The sequence below is a fragment of the Poecilia latipinna genome, unplaced genomic scaffold (assembly GCF_001443285.1).
Source record: "Poecilia latipinna isolate Pla-1442-1.1 unplaced genomic scaffold, P_latipinna-1.0 Scaffold1219, whole genome shotgun sequence".
Classification (NCBI taxonomy): Eukaryota; Metazoa; Chordata; class Actinopteri; order Cyprinodontiformes; family Poeciliidae; genus Poecilia; species Poecilia latipinna.
The window spans coordinates 218,170-237,407 of record NW_015113835.1 but is presented as its reverse complement, the minus strand read 5'-3'; the positions used below and the strand labels follow the sequence as shown (position 1 = coordinate 237,407).

The 19,238-nt window shown below is 41.8% G+C and overlaps 1 protein-coding gene across 4 annotated transcripts in view; it reads right to left on the bottom strand.

Annotated features, from left to right (window-relative positions):
• Positions 1-19,238, bottom strand: part of mtcl2 (microtubule crosslinking factor 2) — an 89,985-nt gene that overhangs the window by 17,758 nt on the left and 52,989 nt on the right. For 2 of the 4 annotated variants that reach the window (XM_015053960.1, XM_015053962.1), the window contains exons 5-13: positions 11,191-11,253; positions 9,149-9,316; positions 7,876-8,029; positions 6,897-7,446; positions 5,567-5,873; positions 5,156-5,383; positions 2,906-3,040; positions 948-1,070; positions 146-376 (exon numbers count right to left, since the gene is read on the bottom strand). In XM_015053960.1, coding sequence (XP_014909446.1) covers positions 146-376; positions 948-1,070; positions 2,906-3,040; positions 5,156-5,383; positions 5,567-5,873; positions 6,897-7,446; positions 7,876-8,029; positions 9,149-9,316; positions 11,191-11,253 — 1,959 coding nt within the window. The remainder of the gene's footprint in view (positions 1-145; positions 377-947; positions 1,071-2,905; positions 3,041-5,155; positions 5,384-5,566; positions 5,874-6,896; positions 7,447-7,875; positions 8,030-9,148; positions 9,317-11,190; positions 11,254-19,238) is intronic. The other 2 variants (XM_015053961.1, XM_015053963.1) reach the window with 2 other exon arrangements.

Below are 19,238 nucleotides of genomic sequence, written 5' to 3'. Positions count from 1 at the left end.
AGCAGGACCATAAAAGAAGGAGGAGCTCTTTTTTTTTTCTTCTTAGATTATCTGTCTGAAATTTGTAAAAAAAAATATATATAAATGTGAAGAAACATTTTTACATACTGCAGCTTTAATGTTTCTACTCTCCATCCACTCATACCTCCAAAACATCTTTCCCCTCTGCATCCTTCTTGCAGCCCAGCCTCCACTGCTTGAGGAAGCAGCGCAGTTTCAGACTCAGCAGCAACAGAGCCTGTTTCAGGTGCTGGGACTCTTGAACGAGCAGAGTCCTCTCCTGACCCCACAGCTTCTGCTGAAGTCGAGCCTGCAGGCCCAGGCTCTGAAGCTGGAAGTCCCGTCGGAGCAGGGCCTTCTGGTGCTCCTCCTGGAGCTGAGAGGGGAAGAACGTAGTCAGTCAAGTTCAAGGCTGATGCATCACTGTCGCTGTCAAGCAATCCACAAATCTGGTCATTATGGAAGATTAGCCAGAAGAAATCAACAGAAGTCCCGTTTTCAGTTTGCTACAAGCCAAAGCGGGCGACACAACAAGCTGCATCACATCAAAATTAAACTTTTTGTCCTTTGTGCAAGACCATATAATTGTGACGGCAGAATCATCCTGTGGGGATGATTTACATCAGTGGAAACAGGCAAGCTGCTTAAATTTAGAGCAAAAAGCTATAGAGACATTGATCTTAGCCACAAAATGAAATAAAATGTAAACAGTTCAACACTTTTGCAAAGAACTGTAGTTAGTGACCAAGAAATTAAAAAAACAAAGAAGGACACAGAAACCACCCGAGGTTCTGCTCATTCTTGAGAGTAAACCCTGAAAACGTTGAGATTCACTTTGGAAATAATAAAACAGAAAAAGAGTTCAAGCACAAACACACTGATCCAACAGAACTAGATTTTTGGGGCAAACGTACTATTATTATTGTTTGCTCCTCCTTTAAACTGACCTGTGAGAGTCTCAGGCTGATTCCTTTGTGGTTCTGCCTTTCTCGCTCCAGCTCCTCCAGAGTTCCTCTGGCTGACTCCTTTTCTGTGGACAGCTGCGCCTGCAGGTCACTGAGCTGGACAGACTGGAGAGAAAAGGAAATGAGAGATGACAATTATAACGAAGGGGAACTAATAAGTAAACATGTGGAAAGAGCAAATAACTGATGGAGAAGAAGTGACTAAGGAGGATTTACAAGAAAATGACAAAAATGGACCCTTTGGGTAAAAGAAAAGAGATGTGCCTCTTCACCTTTAAATCAACCCTGAGCTGTACAAGTCTACTGTAAGTCTTCACAAACCTCCTACATCTGTACTCATGCACTCTCCCATGGCTCATTTAGCTGCTGAGTGAGTGCAATCCATCGACCCTCCACTGTACCATGAATGTCCTTTTTTACCCTCCCCTGAGCTTGGCTCTCTACCTCCATCACCCACAACCAAGAGCAACTTCCCACTCGTAAGAGAAATTACTTTTTCTGTTACAAAATGACTCTGGTGCAAAGAAGTATATTGAAAAATTAGGAATTAATTGATACAATATTAATTTCATTCACATACTAGGCATTTACGTGAAGAAATAGAGTCCAAATCCAGTAATTCCAATGAATATGACTATAAAAGAATATGAGTTTATAGACATATTTGTCCTTTCAATCATAAACTGAAGCTGAAGGTTTCAGGGGGGAAATCTGAGTGGAAGAATACATCTGTGCTGTCACACTAAAACCTGTTGAACAGATGGACAGACCAGGTTTACTTTTTTGACCCCGAAGCTCACCACTAAATACCGATTTCTGGGTTTTTGCCATCCTCTGTTTGTCATCGCCCTCCACTTATCTGCCTCTCTCGGTTTATTTTGGTATCCCCTGACCTATTCACCCTCATACTCGTGGATAAAGATGCAGATGCATGAAGCCCTGGTTGCCATGGAAGCACAGCATAAAAAGGTCAAGCAAACAACGGTCTAGTCTTACTCCTGGTGCCACTGCTGGACGGTGTGGTAGCTGTGCCGATAAAGTTTGTCCGACACAGAGCGGCATCTCACCCAAATCTTCCAGCTGGCTCACCCATTTGCTGCCGTACCACTGAAAGGGCTTCGAATAATTAGTTTATATGGTTATCAATTATTTCTATGAAATGCTTATAGAGATCTAAATCATAGTCAGATTTGAACTCGTTAAACCAATGCGAAGATATAGAACTAAATCTGTTTAGTTCTATGACTGCAAACTATGACTTTAAAAGCATTATATTTCAGCACTGTAAAGAAAGCAAACACACCCTGCTTCTCTGCTTAGACATCCCACAATCCTGCTGCGCTGCACCATTGTCAGTGTCACTTGCCCAAGCAAATACTACATGGCCCACCTCCAGAATCACATGTACAAATGGCGACAACGTGTAGATAAACATGGGTAACTAATGTCGGCCCGATTTTGCTTATGGGGCCGATAATCTTCAGCACTCTGATGACTGCTCACACAAACACAGCTGCCAATTTGTAGCTTCCTGAATATGTAGCTACTGTATTTTATGGATCCCGATGTAAAGTGGAGTCGTTGTAAAGCGACAGTATAGCACAGCCTCTTTCTGTTCTAGCTTCATAAATGACCTTGTCTTGTGAAAGTAAAAATATAAATGTTTGGAAAATTAAGTACACCTCAGAAATCCTAGATACGTACAAAATACGTAAAGCATGCAAGTGCTTAGAATTTAAAGGCGTTGTACTTTCTTTTGCTTTGTTTGGCTAAAGTAATATTACGCCGGTCAAAGTTTTACGTTTAGGCTTTGGTGTGACCTCCGTTGCTGTCTGGTTAAAAAATGGCGCTGGCTTTCAGCCAAGAGATGCACTGGAGGCGGACATATTGGGTCTCCAGTAGGAGTTGTTTGCTGTCATGTTGTTCATGATTGAGCGTACCGTGGAACGATCCGTCTCCTTCTCCTGCTCCGTTTGTCCAGCTGCCCAATTTTGCGAGTCGTTGCTGATGGATTGGCTGCTCTGGTAAGTGTCATCTTTCTCGTCTGGATCTGATTGGTCCCTATAATCAGGCTGCTGCATGCATGGGCAAGTTAATGAAGAAGAAGAAGAAGAAGAAGAAGAAGAAGAAGAAGAAGAAGAAGAAGAAGAAGAAGAAGAAGAAGAAGAAGAAGAAGAAAGAAAACACACAAACAAAAAAATCATAGAGAAAAGATGTAGAAATGAGGAAGGAGACATTTTGGGAGGGGGGAAAAAAATTGAAGGTGACAGAAAACATGACAATAATAAGAAAAAACAATACAACCAAAATGGTGTCCATCAATGAGACATCAAGAAAACTAGGGGAGAAAAAACTTATGGGCCTCACAAGACAAAGAAAAGGATGTAGAGGAAGAAGAGCTTGGTCAAAGAGGAATATGAAAGTGTGGAGAAAAGAAAGAAAAGAACAATGGAGGGTAGAATGAACGGCTGAGGGGCAAGGAGGGAATGTTTTTAATGGAAGAGGACACAGAGTAGTGCAACAGATGGCAATACAGGGTTAAAATGGGAATGAGCGATAACAAAGGGGGACGGAGGGAGAGAAGGAGAAGAAAAGAAGGAATGGGAAGGGAAAGAGAAGGAGTAAGGCAGTTAGGATGAAAGGTCAGAGCGAAGGGCGGAGGGAGCAATAAGGTGCAGAAGAAGAGAGAGAAACGAGTGACGTGAAGCAATAAAAGGGACGAGTTGCAGCAAAAGATGTGAGGGGCGTAAGGAGACGTCAGAGAGAAGCAAGGTGATGAAGGAAGGAATGGAAATGAGCATGCGTGAGTGGTGGCAACAAAGGTGGTGTGAAAGGTGGGAGAGGAGGCGGGAGGGAGCCAACAGCAGAAATCGATCGGATATGGAGCCCATGCAGACAGAAGGAGGGACAAGAGAGGGAGGACAGGGGAGGAGAGATAGAAGGGGTTGGAACTGGCCTCTAATGGAGTATCGTCACTTGAATCTACCGATCATTTAATCACACCTTCTTAAAAACCAATAAGCTGGACCAGATCAGAAGAGAAAAATGATTTTACAATGCATGACTCTTTTGCTATTGAATCAGCTCTATGAAAACTTTTGCGATTTAAATGCCATTATCTAACTTTACTTAGAAATTTCAGTAGATTATTCCATCTTATCAAACCGAATTCCCCCATTGGTGAGGTCTAAGAAAAAAATGACGTCCATCTGTAAAGTCGTGTAAAGACAGAACAATCGAAGTTAATTCAAAATCTCTGCTGAGTTTTATTGTACTTTCTTGGCTCATTTATTGAATTTTACAATAATAAGTTACATTTAAATTTAAAAAAAATCCCCACCAAAACACCAATATAGATCTGAAATAACTTCAACTTGCCTTTACGTTTTTCAAACATCTGTGCAGGTTCCAAATCCAGCCAGAAAATAATAATAAAAAAACCTATTAAATGTTCTAATGTTCCCTCTGATCCGTTCTTGATATTTCAGAATCTCTAACTATTTCTTGTAAATTGCGTTTGCAGACCCACAATCAAATCATCCAGTTGTCATGACACAAAAGAAACAAGAACCACCAACTAAGACTTCACGATGCCAAACTCCAATAAAGGTAGACCTCTCATAAACGATCAATATTTGAATATTTGATAACCTCTCTGTCCAGGCAACTGGCTCCATTTGAGGCTCCAAGCAGCATTAAACACAGGTTAGGAGGCATTAAAACAGCATGCAGAGGACATGCAGAGTTTGGTTTTGTTTTGCTTTTACGCCAGCAGCTCATATCTGACTTAATACTCTGCAGAGACCGGAATGCGTCCCACAGTTTTCTGGCCTATGCATGATGAGCATTGGAAATTGTGAATTTGGATCAACAGCAACTCCGATTAAACAGCTGATATGGCCAGGATGTTGCCGCAGATCTGAGCATGCTGTGTAAATGAATTTTTGCTCTGTGCAAAGAAACTCAAAAAGAAAGCAAGGTGGAATGGGACTGAGAGAGATGTCGGCCAAAATAATGCTTAGGCACTAGAACAACAACAGATCAACAACAAAGAAACTTTAAAAAAATAAAAAATAAAAAAAAAAAAAAAAAAAACATACTTGAGAAATATAATTACCTAAAAATTCAATGAATCAAAGCAAAACAGTGGTAAGGAGTGAAGGAGAGAACTGTGCTTCGTGTATTTTTACCTTGTGCTCGACTTTGTTGTCTTGTCCGTCTCCGGAGCAGGGGACGGAAGCGCAGGGAGACGCTGGAGGGGACGTCCCTTCCACCTGAGCGTCTCTGCCCCCAGATGGAGGTTTACCCAGGCCGTCCACCTGCTCTACAAAGGCCTGCAGCTGGGTGTGCAGGGCCTGAAGCCTGCTGGTCAGAGCACCAACCAGAGGACGGTCCGCCAAATCGGAAAGCTCCGAGATCTGAAGAGCGGAAAGCGCAACCTTCGTCACACGGCTTGTCGAAACCGACGGAGATAGAGGGGATCAGGTAGTGTAATAACGAAAATGTATTTTCTGTCGTCGCAAGAATTTGATAAATAGATTTAAAGATGAATAAAATTTCACGTGACGCTTTCAGAAACAGACCGAACGGAGGGCGCGTACCTGGCAGTGAGGCTGAGGTTTCTCCAGGTCGCACGGCTCTGCTGCCTCATTGCTGCAGACCTTGTGATACAGCGAAGGAGAGGAGGAGGAGGACAGGCAGTTGGACTCGGGGGAGGTCAGCAGCTGTATGGCAGTGGAAACCAAACGAGCCTGGTCCCTCATGGCCAACAAGGCATCACGGTCCTTCTGCCCCAGGCACCCAGGGAGCGGAGTCGTTGCCTCAGCGTTGTCCTCGATCTTCTTTTTCTGTTCGTCCATCTCCTTGGCGTCGTTCTCACCACCCACTGGCTCTTTGCGATGAGGCGGGCTGACAAACAAACAAGAGGGGACCTCTGTTATCACCTATGTAGTCGTTACCGAAGTCAATTTGTGTATCGAAGGAAATGTAAAAAAAAAAAACAGAAAAAAAGAAGTGACTAAAACTAAAGAGATAATTTGTAGTTTTGGTTCAGCTGACACTGCTGTTAAATGCAACAACTGAACGAAATTACATAGATGGGATGCACACTACATCTGCAAACCGGTCATAACTGATGTGTTCTTACTGACAAATATCTGGACAAAACATTTTGGCTGCTGATTCTCAGCTGAATCTCTGACGTAAACAAAAACATATAATCCGATAATACTGTGCAGATCATAGTTACAGGTCACTGATTAAAGGTTTGGAAGTGCAACTAGAGGATACAACTTGTTACAACATATATATCAGTAACTTTGGCTTGACACGATTTTAGATAAAATCCAGTGTCAAGGGTTTAGAAGCTTATTATCACATGCCATCACAGTGATACCAGACCACATCACAGCAGCTCTACAGTCCTTCCATCCCTTAGCCAGAATCAAACGTGGAGAAGCAGCATTCAGCTTCAACGCTCCTCTAACATGGAAGACACTTTGAGAAAACCGCTAAATCTTCACGTCTTGTTAGGGCACGGCGGATGCGAATTGGCTTTTTCAATACTCTGGTACAACCCATCAAATGGTGGCATTTATGTTTGAGTTGTAGATTGTCCCTTTTTGAATAAAGTGCATCAATGAAATGAACCAGCTGAACCACTGAGTTCCTGCAGGTCAAGGCTAAAAACTTGTCTTTGATGAGCAGCATGTGGAACATCGGTCAACAATTTGATTTTGACGATGACATTTGATCAAATCTAATGTTTGTTGCTTGTTTCGTAATTCATTGATATTGTTTGTATGGTGCATAGCACTTTGACCTGCCTTGCCGCTGAAATGCGCCATACAAACTGACTTGAATTGAGAGAGACAGTCGTCCCACAATAACAGCATGCTGAAAGAAGCATCGGAAAACAATATCCAAACATACCTGAGAGGGAGGCACTCAGCCGAGTCTCCTGCTTCTGCATCTGTCTCCAAAGCCAGCCTCAACGAGGAGGAGGAGGACGAGGAGGAAGGAGCGTGGTACGAGGCGAGATCGCAGCGCTGCAGGTTGGACAGCAGCACGCGGTTCTCGTACTGCAGCTTCTTCAGTTTCCCGCTCAGCTCTCCCACCTGAAGCCTCACCAGCCTCAGTTCCTCCTCGGGGGTCGGCGTGTCGGTGCTGATGAGCACGGCCCCGTCCTGGACCGAGTGGCTGTCGTTCAACAGCCCGTCCGTCAGGGACATCAGCGACTCGGCGGACAGCGCGGACGTCGCGGGCGGGAGTTCGGATTTGTAGCGGTTGATCTCGTTCATCAGCAGCTTGTTTTGCTCCTCCATCTCGATCAGAGACCTCCTCAGCAGCTCGGCCTCCTCCTCCACAAACTGCAGGTGTCTCTGGAGCTCCATGACGTTTTCAGACGAGGCCCCTCCGCCAAGCACCACGGCCCCTCCGAGCCCGGCCCCTGGACCAACGCTGGAAAGTTCTTGGTGGCCGTCTAGGAGTAAAGACAGTCGTTTCAGAAAAAAACTTGGAAAAAAAAAAAAAAAAACTGTCGACAAAATTCTGAAAGAGAAAGTATTTAAGATTTAAATAGATATAATAAAGACTTTCACATGAGGAAACAGCTGACAGATTTTAATTAACAGTTCTAAAATGTGTCCTGGCACCTCGGCTGAACAGCATAGGACGGCAAAACGGGCAAAACGGGGGAAAAAATTGCTATTGATGTTAACAATGTGTAAATAATTGCACGGTCAGTGATGAGAATGTGAGGTTTAAGTTTCATCTATTGGTGATGTGTGTACCGTATGCAAGATGTGCAATATTACTATGTCAAATGACATGACTATATGTCACCTTATTTACTGTTTACTTTTTAATCAAAGGAAATAAAATAAAATTAACAAATAATAGGACTAGCCACCTTGTGAGCCCTTCATTTCGTCCATCTCGGCTCGGAGTCCCCTGTTCTCCACCTCCAGCTCTACGATGCGTCGACTCAGCAGGTTGGCCTCCTCCTCCACTAGCTTCAGGTGAACTCTGACCTCAGCTTCGCGAGTGTGTGGAGAGTCGGCAACCTGAGACGAGTCAAACAGGGCAAACAGTGACCTCAAGCATCTCGACGCATGTTTGCCTGAAAATGTTTAGCTGAGAGTCCGTTTGCGTCGCTCGCACTGTTCAGTGCTTTCTTTTTTAACTCATCTGGTATTTATGCCTGCTTTGTTGTGATAAATGTTGTTAGTAAACCGTGTTGTCTTTTCAGATGCTTTTGAAGATTTTAAGGAAAATAAAAAGTTAATACACGCACGTACAAGCAATTAAAATTATATTGAGTTGTTAAGAAAAAAAAAATCAGTTTAATAAAATACAAAAAGTTTGAGTTTAGCTTTAAAGTGCTTTGGTGGTTTTTAAAGCAATGCAACTTTCCCTCTGCAGGGTTTTTCTCAGGCACACCCACTGGCATATGACTACATTGGCCTCTTGAGTGTTTTGTGGGAAGAAAAGAAATGCAATAGTTTACCACTATAATACCCTAATGCTGTAATGAGACTGTTTACCAAACCACAACTTGTACAAAACAGCCAGCAAAGACGTAACATTGTTTATGGAGTTCCCACACATTTAAAATGCCAAACTTTTCCAGATACAATTTTTCTTTGTTGTCAGGAAGGAAGGAAGGAAGGAAGAAAGGAAGGAAGGAAGGAAGGAAGGAAGGAAGGAAGGAAGGAAGGAAGGAAGGAAGGACGGACGGACGGATCCAACAACAGAAAATTGTTATCATGGGAGACAAAACAAAAGGAAAGAAGAAAGCAGGGAAAGATGGATGGGCAAAAGGGAAGGAAGGAAAGAAGAGAGGAAGGTCACAGCAAAGAGAAAAAAACAGGGAAGGAATCAGAAAAGTCTAGGAGGGAAGGAAGAAAAGAGGAAATAAAAGCAATAAATAATGAAGGAAGGACAGATGAAAGGACATTCACACATTTGAATAAATAAAGTCTGGAAAAACAAATATTTTTCAACATTCTTATTTTCTGTCTCCATACTCAGACCTGGAAAACGCGGATGTTAAATTCTATGCTTCTCCAAACTGAGTTTACAACTATTTACTACTCTTTAGGGTAAAAGTTAATCCTCCATGCTTCCTTTTCATATCGTGCAGCTAGCAGCCTTTGAGTCCTCGTGGTCTGTCCTCCTCTCACCTCCTCCACGGTGAGCGAGCTGTTGACGTCTCCGTACAGAGACCTGTACTTGGCCAGCTCCTCCTTCATGGCCTCGCTGTCCTTCACCAACTTGGTCAGCTTCTTGCACATCAGGGCCGACTCCTCTTTGGCAAAGTGGAGCTGACACTTCAGGTCTGAATTGTCTTCCTGGAGTGACATGACAAGAGGGAAGAAAAGCACTGGGGTGACAACGACAAAGACGCCACGCTCCCTGATTGCAACTCCCAGTAATTTCGGTTTCTGATTCATGGTCGTGTAAAAATGTAAGACCACCACATCGTTTACCAAAATGTATCGCTTAAATCACTTGTGCTTGTGGTGCAATGGAAAATACATCCATAAAAATAAATGATAATAAAAAATAAATAATAATAATAATAATAATTACACACCTATGTGTATAATTTAATGCCCATGGAACATCACAGCCTTTTACTCATCAAACCTGAGTGTTTACCACTTTACAGAGAAAGGAGTTGCAGATATAGAGAAAGGCCCTTCATGCAGTTTGTTAGACGGGGAGGAACAGACAACCTGACAGCACAGATATACACGAAGCACGGCACAACAACAAGCTGACCAGTCAGATCACTTCAACCACAAGATTGCTCCTCTTTGAGTCTGTAGCATTTAAAACTAGCAAAACGAAGCCCTGAGCTTTATGAACTTCAGCGCTTTAGATATCTTCACGTCGTCTTGGACGAGAGCGAAAAGCCTCTCCGACAAACTCTTTAAACTTTAAAGGAAGACATTTCCGAAGCTCTGTCTGACCGACATGTGGACCGAAGCCACTAAATGGTGAGGTCAGAGTCCTGCTGCGTTTGTATTTTGCTTGAATTACAAGAATAAAAAGCTCTTAGGGGGAAAACATCAGCAAACAGACTCATTAGTGGTTTGTCTCAGACGTCATCTATCATCTGCAGAGACTATTCGATACCTCGACGGCGAGAGGAACATAAATGTGCTGGCAAATTGTCGAGGAAACGTCTAGTTCGGCCTTCTTGTTTTAAAGGGAAAAAAAAAACTCTTAAATTTGAGCCTAAATGCATCTTTCTTTCATCCCAAACCCGGCTGCTCTTGCTGCAGCTGACCTCAAGTGACCGAGTGCACACATTCCCCAGCAGCAGCTCTGTGGCTGTTTGTTTTACAGCCCGTGGAGCGCTTCCAACCACATTAAACGAAGCGAGGGCAGCTGAATCTACAGCCATTTATGGTATGTGGTTTGAGAGGGGAAGCCAAGGCACGTCTTGGCGGCGCAGCAGAGACATTGGTGAAAAGAAATACCTGCAAACACTCAACGCGCTTCATTCTGCTGGGTGTTCACCTCGTACATGTGTGACTTTTCTGACCTGACGACAACAGCTAGTGCGTCCTGGGATGTTTCAAAGAGGGACATGATTTCTTTTGGTAGTGTTTGTCGAAGTGCGACTTCAATGATGCTGACAAGGGAGACTGAATATAGAGCAAACGGAGATTAAATCCTGTGTTGAAAGCTTCATCTGTTACAGCCAAAGCAAATTAAAATTTTGTAATTAGCATACTTGCAAGACAAAAAGAACAATCAGAAATAGAAAGGCAGAAGACATGGAGGACATTTGCGGACAATCATCACTTCTTGAACAGAGACACATTTATCAGCCATGTGCTCTGGTTGTGTGGCAGTCGTGATTTGGGGTTACAATACAATACAAGGCATCGTAGGACCAAAAATTAGCCATTCTTTACGTTTCTGAAGTTAAAACACTGATGTAAAACTTTTTAATTAGAATATAATGAGTGGCAGAGAAGAAACACCAGCAATACCTTTGTAAAAACTAATTTACTTCTTGCTCACTTTCCATTCTGTGGTGTGTGTGGATGCATGCCGGATCAATGTCCATGTCTTTGCAGGTTTAAGTGGCTTTGGCTCCCGAGACAGCGACGTGTTTCTCTTATCGATTATTCGAAGCACTCAGAGGAACCTCCCTCTAAATAAGTGAGTGTGTTTCTCTTCCCCCCCCCCATCCCAGTTAAAGCCTCACCTGTGGAGCAGGCTTCTTGTCCGGTTTGTTGCTGGACCGTGCTCCTCTTTTCTTCTGGGAGTTCTGCAGCAGAGACAGAATGACATTCTCATTAGCAATAAGTTGCACCTCTTCGATTCTGTTAAGAATAAAATCGGTCAGAAACAACAAGCATTAAGAGAAACGGCAGCAAAGAGGCTGCTGCTTCTGTTACTAAACAAAAAAAATCTTTGTTGTCTTCAAGATCTTTTATTGGACACTAAAGTGTGGGTCTAAGACAAAATGTGAAGAAAAAAATCTCACTAAATAGCAAAATGATAAATGTATCATAAGAGAGAGTCTTTAGTTTTGTTCACCAGGCTTCATGTCTCGCTCTTTTACATATTCATTTGCTACAAAAAACTGATATTTATGGGGCTGCAAAAGTACAATTTTAGAGATCGAAATTAGGGGGGAAAAAAACCAACAGCAATGCTTGAGAAAGCAGACAAATTAGATTTCTCAAACCTTGCATATAAAAGTGAAGGAATCGTCAATAATTAACTATTTATGTTCCCCTCCTTTCTGCTTGTCTCTCTAACGGTGCAAACAGAAATCGTGTGTCAATCAGAATAGGCAGATTTTCCTGCATTATTAACACCAACCATTATTGGTGTTAATAATTATTAACACTTGACCAGCAAGCCAGAAGCTGAAACATCTGAACACACCATATAGAAGTCATAAACACTCTTTGGTGTGGAAGTTCCTACTGCAGGGTGAAGCTTAAAGTTGGCCATTTGCCGCATAAGTGAGATGTTTAAATATAAAGCCAGATGACGTCCACAGAAGTAAGAAGCTAGATAAAAAATAAATATATATTTTTTTATATTGCAGTTTATTGAGGGAATGAGACGGCAATACTTTCAGCAGAGGAATGCTGGGCAGAGGACAGCAAAGCTGCTCTGTTCAATCCGTATGAGCTTTCCATTTCTGGGAAAGCTCCCTCCTGATCTACATTCAGGAGGGAATACAGATAGAAGTAATGCTGGACACTGTAAACAAGATAACGACAAAATATATGATGCTAAACCCTTGTAAAACAGGGTTTGTTTTACTATAAAGACACAAAAAATACTAAATTGGAAAGGTGATCGCTTTAAAACAACTGCTCCCCTATAGAAGGGTCATTATCCCTTCTTTGCTACTAATATAAACAATTAATAGCTACTAAAAGGGAAGGTATTAACACATTTTCAATGTTGTTTTTCTGCCTTTTTTGTAACTGTTTATGAGAAATTGGAATAAGCCCAAATTTGTACAAAATGTTTACCAAAAAAAAAAAAGAAAAAGACTGGAAAGTAACCTCAATGCTCTGATTTGTGAAGTTCCATTATATTATTTTTGACAGCTAAAAGCTTTCCCTACCTGATCTCTGATGAAGAAGTGCCACTTTAGTTTTCATTTTAATGAAAGTGCTTCTAACAGGAAGCCAAACTGGGAAACCTAAGCTGTGTTATTCTTCTCCTGGCCTTGGTTAAGACGTCATTGCTATGGCGATGCTGATCAATTCCATGGCGATCCTAATCACTGCAGGGCCGCTGATAAGAGCGCGGACTTACAGCGCTGAGGTGGAGGTAAGGCCTACAGAGATGCTGACACACACACACACACGCATGCACGCACGCACGCGCGCACGCACGCGCGCACGCACACACTATCTGTTCATCCAAGCATCTGTTCTGCCCAGTGAATCAGACTCTAATCAATCATCATTCCTCCTCTCAAAAGGCAAAAACAAACCTTCATCATGCAAACACACACTGCACATACTCTGCAGTGCAAGTAACCAAGCTTATCTGGCTCAGCACGTTTCCATGGAAACAGGCTACTCTCTGTCTCTCCCTCCCTCCCTGTCAGTCTCGCTCTCTGGAGCTCATCAGCAACAACAAAAGGAGGAACGGAGAGACAGGTGAAGAGGGTCGAGCAAGAGGGAATGGCAAACAGCTGTTTAGATTATGATGGAAACATGAAGTTAAAATAAATCTCCATCATGATCAGAGGAACAGCAGTTAAATCAGCACAGGGGCATTTTTTGTCTGGTTCCCCGTCTTGCCATCGGTCTCCACTTGCTCTTTCTTCTTCACCACCTCATCCTCCAACAGAAAGCCCGATTCCAACCACTTAACTTTCCATCTCCTGCTGGGGTGTCCTCACCATCGCCCGTCCCCTCAAACCCTCTCGGACACCAGTTTGTCAGGGGGCAAACGGGCTATTAGCGGCCCCGAACCCATCAATACGACCCTCCCCTGATAATGGAGCCATCGATTCTGGCAGCACTCGTGTGGGAGCTGTCGGGTCGGACTCTCGGCTCGGCTCTGGGACTCTGGCAACAAATGGAAAACTGCTGGTGGATGTGCTACTAGAGACATTAGTGTACTTGTACCACAGCTGGACTTAAACAGCCTTTAACAAATAAGTTTTTTTTTTGGTTTTAAATATTAATAATAAAAGTACAAATATATTTCACTTAAAAGAAAAATAGTTAACTTCTCTACACATTGAGCCATTGGTGATATTCATTTAAAACTTTGAATGCATGTAAATAAAAACATTTACTCCTCTTATATTTGAATCCACTTTATTTTATGATGAGACACAAAACACAACAAGCCTGTGACGGGAACCCGACTGAGGTATCCTTCCTGCAAACTAGACTTTGTAGTTTTCTAAACCTGCACTGATTTTCTATGAGCAGCGCGCCAAGAATAAACTGACTGACCGCTGCGTGGAGCATACAGAAAACTAGACTTTACCATGACAATTAAACAGCTCAACAAGATTTGACACAAGATGCTGACTCAGCGTGCCAAATGCTTTTCCTGAAATGTGTCGCAGTTCTCTCAAATTCACCGAGTGTCTACAAGATGCTGAAATGGCAGAAATGATTTATTTTTCTCAGTCTGTGAAGGAACCGTTTTAAAGATTAAGACCTTAAAATACATTTTTTTATTTATTTTTTTCCTCTTTACTCCTTTAAAGAGGAACATGACTGCAGGTCTGGAAGAGAGACACTTACACCACATTATACATCATTTCCCACAGATTCTCTATAGGATTTGGGTCTGGTCCATAGGCTGGGTTATTTTAAAACATAATATGCCTTGATCTAAACAATTTCGACATCCACCTCAGAGTCATTTGCAGCCTCTAGCAGTTTTTCTTTTTTCTAGAACTGCTGAGCTTTCATCGATCTCCCCATCACCTCTGACAACTTCTCTTGCCCTCCTGAAGAAAATCATCGTCGTGACCAGAACGCCTTCCTCCACATGTTGTAGCAGTAGATACTCACACCTGTCGCACCTGTCCCAGCATACTTTGCTCCAACGTGGTGTTTTCCCTCCCACAGAGTTCCTGTTTTTAGTTTACTTAACATATGAATAACACATTATTCATATGTTAAGTGTCTAAAATCACTTAACATATGAATAATGATGTACAATCATAATCAAATGTTTCCTCCTTCCTTGTCGACCTTACGGACAGATTCCAGCATGAATAATCCTCCTTAAAATAACCAATCTGTCCTGTGGTTCAGCTGGGCCTTTTCATAAATAATATGCCGAGGCAACACTGAAAGTGTACTGGGGGCTCTTCATAATTTATCGTGTGGAAGCCCACACACTGTGACCAGAGCCCAGCTCTCATGTTTCTGAGACTGCAGATCTCCAGTTACGCTGCGGATAAGATAGCGAGTTGACTTGCGTTGCTCTCTGATAAGATATTCAACAGCTTCGGAAGTACCCTCCCCCCTTTGGCTGTCTGTCCCTGCAGTGGAGATCCGTCTGCAAGAATTTATTTTCATATCTTTCACGACAACTAGATTCTAAACCAATACAGAAGACATGATGGTGGAAGGAGAGGCGGAGGGTTTTTGGTAAAACATAGGTAGAAAAGACTTAGTACAAGGTTAAAAATAATTGAACTTGTGGAAGAAGGAAAAGAACCGGATGGTTCAGGGAAGCAAACAAATGACAGAGTCAGAAAAGAATGTGGAAATAAAAAAAAAGACTTAATTTCTCTTCACAGTAGTGAGGACTCTCCTCTCCTCCCTCTCATCTGATCTGATCTGATCTGATGTGCGGTTCAACCAGCCATAACACACAGGGCAGGACAGGGTTGAGTAAACCAAGGAGATCAGATAAGAAAAAAAACAAAACAAAAAAAAAAAACTCCCTGCAATATGAAAGGAGGATGGTGAAATATGATGACATGGAATCAATAACAAACACAGCCAAAGCAAAAACTGTGAATATGCAAGTATGAAAACGAACCGTCAACATGAAGCAGCGCTAAATTAAAAAAGAAAAAAAAAATGTTCAAGCAGTCAAAACAAGAGAGAAGTTTAGAGGAAAAAAAAAACAACAAACATTTATTCTGAAGATGTTCAAGTTGATCCAATCGAGTTGGGTTTTTGATGGACTGGGGCAAAAGATTTCCCAAAGAGAAAGCGGAGTTACGGCTTGTCTCACTGGGAACGACAATGGATGAGAATCAGAGAGATCGAGAGGAAGCGGAGCAGAAATCAGATTTGATTCTATTATACAGACACATGAACCAACCAGGCATGAGATCCAGAGAGTCGCATGCAGGGAGAACAGAACCTCTAAGTTCGAATTAGCCTGACAGTGGATGGCTTCTTCTTGATTTACAATTACGGTGGCTTACAAAAAAGCACAGATGCCCTCTGTGCTTTTACTCATTCCTGTCATGTTCAGCCACAAACCTCAGTGTGTGTTATGGTGCATAACTGTGAAGTGGAAAATGTGTGTGCATGTGTGCAGATAGTGGAGAAATTAAAAAAGAATTTGGCTAACAAAGCTTTGCACTAACACACACTCCATCTTTGTCTCTGTCAGGCGAAGGTTTGGTCTGAGAAACAGGACACCGGCATATCAGCATTACCATTACACACAATGGGACAAAGATTCGCCACAGCGCAGCCACACAATGGTTGCATAACCAGCGTGTGTGCTGAATGTGACTGCGTGTGTAAGATTAAACCGGATGGTAGCAGATAGAAATGGATGATTGACAGATCAGAGGAAGGGCGATAATTACACCCCACTGACCATTAGAGAGCAGCAAGGAAAAATCAAACCAGCAGTCTATTTTTTTTATTTTTTATTTTTTGCTGTTTTTTCCCCCTAAATAATCTTTTAGCAAAAAAAAAAAAGGTGGTGATTTTTTTTAAATGGCTTAGACCATAATTTTAGGAAGGTGACAGCGATGTAAAACGACTAAATTAGTATATTTGGAAAGGTACTGGATTATTATGTGGTCGGGGAAAGGATTTACGTGCGACAATAAAAAAAAAATACACATCCTGCCATTTGCCACATGAAGTGATTGAAAAAGCACAGACTGCTTAAGCTACACAGTGCACAAACCCTAACATGCTATTTATTCTCAGTGAGAGATGTTAAGTAGCTCCCTGCAGTTGTTTGCAGGCAAAGCGAAGCGGCTCAGCGCGCGTCAGAACGCAAAAGATAAGAGGGAAGCAACACCAGTGTTTTCCCAAATCCCCAGGCTTCTCTGCTCATTACTAAACACACAAATGCAAACACTCCACTTCCACACCAAGCGCATTGACACACAGTCTGTCATACGCCCATCCCGCTGATGCTGAGGTGGGAAATAATCAGCCAGTTTGGGTGATGCAGAGTGAACTGAGAACCAGAAATGAAATGTACCAAAATACCCAATGCAGAGGTTTCAAAGTGTTGTATCAGGTTAAACGTTGCATATCAGCAAGCAAGGCATCTGGTTTGAATGTTTACCCCCCTATTTATGAGCTCTGCAAGAAAGAAATTATGGTAATAAAATTAAAATGGGAGAATGCAGCAATCCTGGACTTTACGGGGAAAAAAATGTTCATGAGAAGTACAGGAAAAACTACATCTGATAAAAGCTGCACACAAATGTTTAAATAGCAGCATCTCCAGCATGATGTACCTATTTAAAGATAATTGTTTTTTTTGTTTTGTAAGAGAACTTGGAAGAAAACTCAAACTTGGGCAACAAACCAGAAAGCGAGCAGTAATAAACGCAACTCCCTCCGAAGAGCAATGAGTTCATGTTTGTGTTTTATTTTTGGAGTTGAATACTTTGAAGGCAGAAATAAAACAATTCCTTCTGTGTTCTCGTCACAGGAGTGGAGGTGTGAAGAGAGAGAGAGGAAAAAAAGATGGAAGTAAAAGATGAAAGAGCTAAAACGCGAGGAGAGAAGAGAGGGAGAAGAATGTAATCTGAGTGCTTGCATTATGCAGAGAAGGGGGAGATGCACAGAGCGAAACATATCAATCAAACCGTTTCTGGCTACTATACTGTCTGAGACGTTAACTTCGTTTAGTTTTAACATCAGCATGAAACAACACCAACTGAGCTTCTAACTCATCAGTGTGGTAAAGGGCTATTTCACAGCTTTCTTTGGTAGATGGACTTATATCAGCTTAAACACTGAAATGAATAATTTTGTAGATCTGAACTGGCTAATCACAGCTTGTAATCTGTGACTTCTGTATTTTCATGTTTCTATTTTGTACCTTAAACAAACCACTTGACAACCATGTAGTTAAACTATCCGCTTATTTTTTTGTTGGGGTTAAGTATTTTCATTTATTTCAGGCATATAATCAACAAACCTCACATCTAATTTAATTTGACTGCAAATTTATTACCTGAAAACCTTTTTAGAGAACCGTTCCTATTGAATTAAGCTCTGATCACAGTTTGGCCAACTTGACTCTTATAAAATCTGACAGATTGTGACTCCTGATCACACACATAGCAACTCAAGCCAGAAACCAAAACAACGCATGAGTTGGACAAAAACCTAAAAATTGAAATACAGGTATACATTTATTGATCCTTTTTGAGAGTTGTTTACTTTGACCAAATAAGGAAAAAGTCCATAACAAGACAAATGTTTTACCATTACTGATTCTTCTTTCTTTACACTATATTTGGATAAAATCAAATCTCACATTTTTCTAGAATATATAAGACAATGTAGGAACCATGTACATAAATCAGGTGGTTCCCCATCGAACATTCAGTCCTGACAGACTTGGAAAAATTCTAAAATGTATCTTTATGCCTTTCCTGAACTACAGTGACCATACAGTAACAGCTAATGTCGTTCTTCAGATTCCTGTTCTTCTCAGTCCATCATAACGCATGTTTTATGTTTTCCCACCATGAGGAAACAAGTGATGCAACAAAAGTGATGTAATTCAGCTCTCACTGTCTCATGTGTGTGTATAAGCGCAGCCAAAGCCAACAGGCTAAATGCTCAATTAGCATAACATTAGCATAGCATTAGCAGGGCAACAAAGAGCCACTGGGCTGACTGGAAACGGATGTGTTACCCTGCATGCAGTTTCCAGAAAGAAAAATATAAACTCTTGCTTCTGTTGCTTTCATTTGTCACAAGTAATCACAGGCTGTCTGAAATATATGTAACCAGAGGAATAAAAACATTAAAGCAGGGTTAGGGCGTTGCAAAGAAAGAGAGAAGAAAATTGAGGAGAAAACAAAGAAAGGGGCAGCAGGAGGTTCCCTTTGTTACCAGGAGCACCGCTGCTCACTCCCAGCCTCTTCCATCAATTGAAAAGCTTCCGTTTATCTGCCAATAAGTGTGTATATGTTTGGGCCGTACGCGTGTGTGTGTGTGTGTCAACTGTGTGCTTCTTAAGGGCAGTGTGTTAGTGGGTAACCTTGAGAAGAAGAACACATTTCAAACACAACACGACTGCTTTGATTGAGCTGAATTATCCATGTGGTGAGTATACAGCCATCATCTGGGTTTAGCTGCCACTTTTGGTTCTCTACAGCTGTGAGATATCTTCCTTATCTTTCAAAGCCAAAGTGTTGCCAAATTTATTTTGTTGCCACACAGCAGATGTCTCCATAAACAACGACCAAATTCTAAAAAAACAAATAAATAAAAAAATAAAAATATTTTAAAGAACGTGTTCCTTTTCTTTTATGTTCTGCAAATGCAGCTTTTATATTTGTCTGCTCCTTTC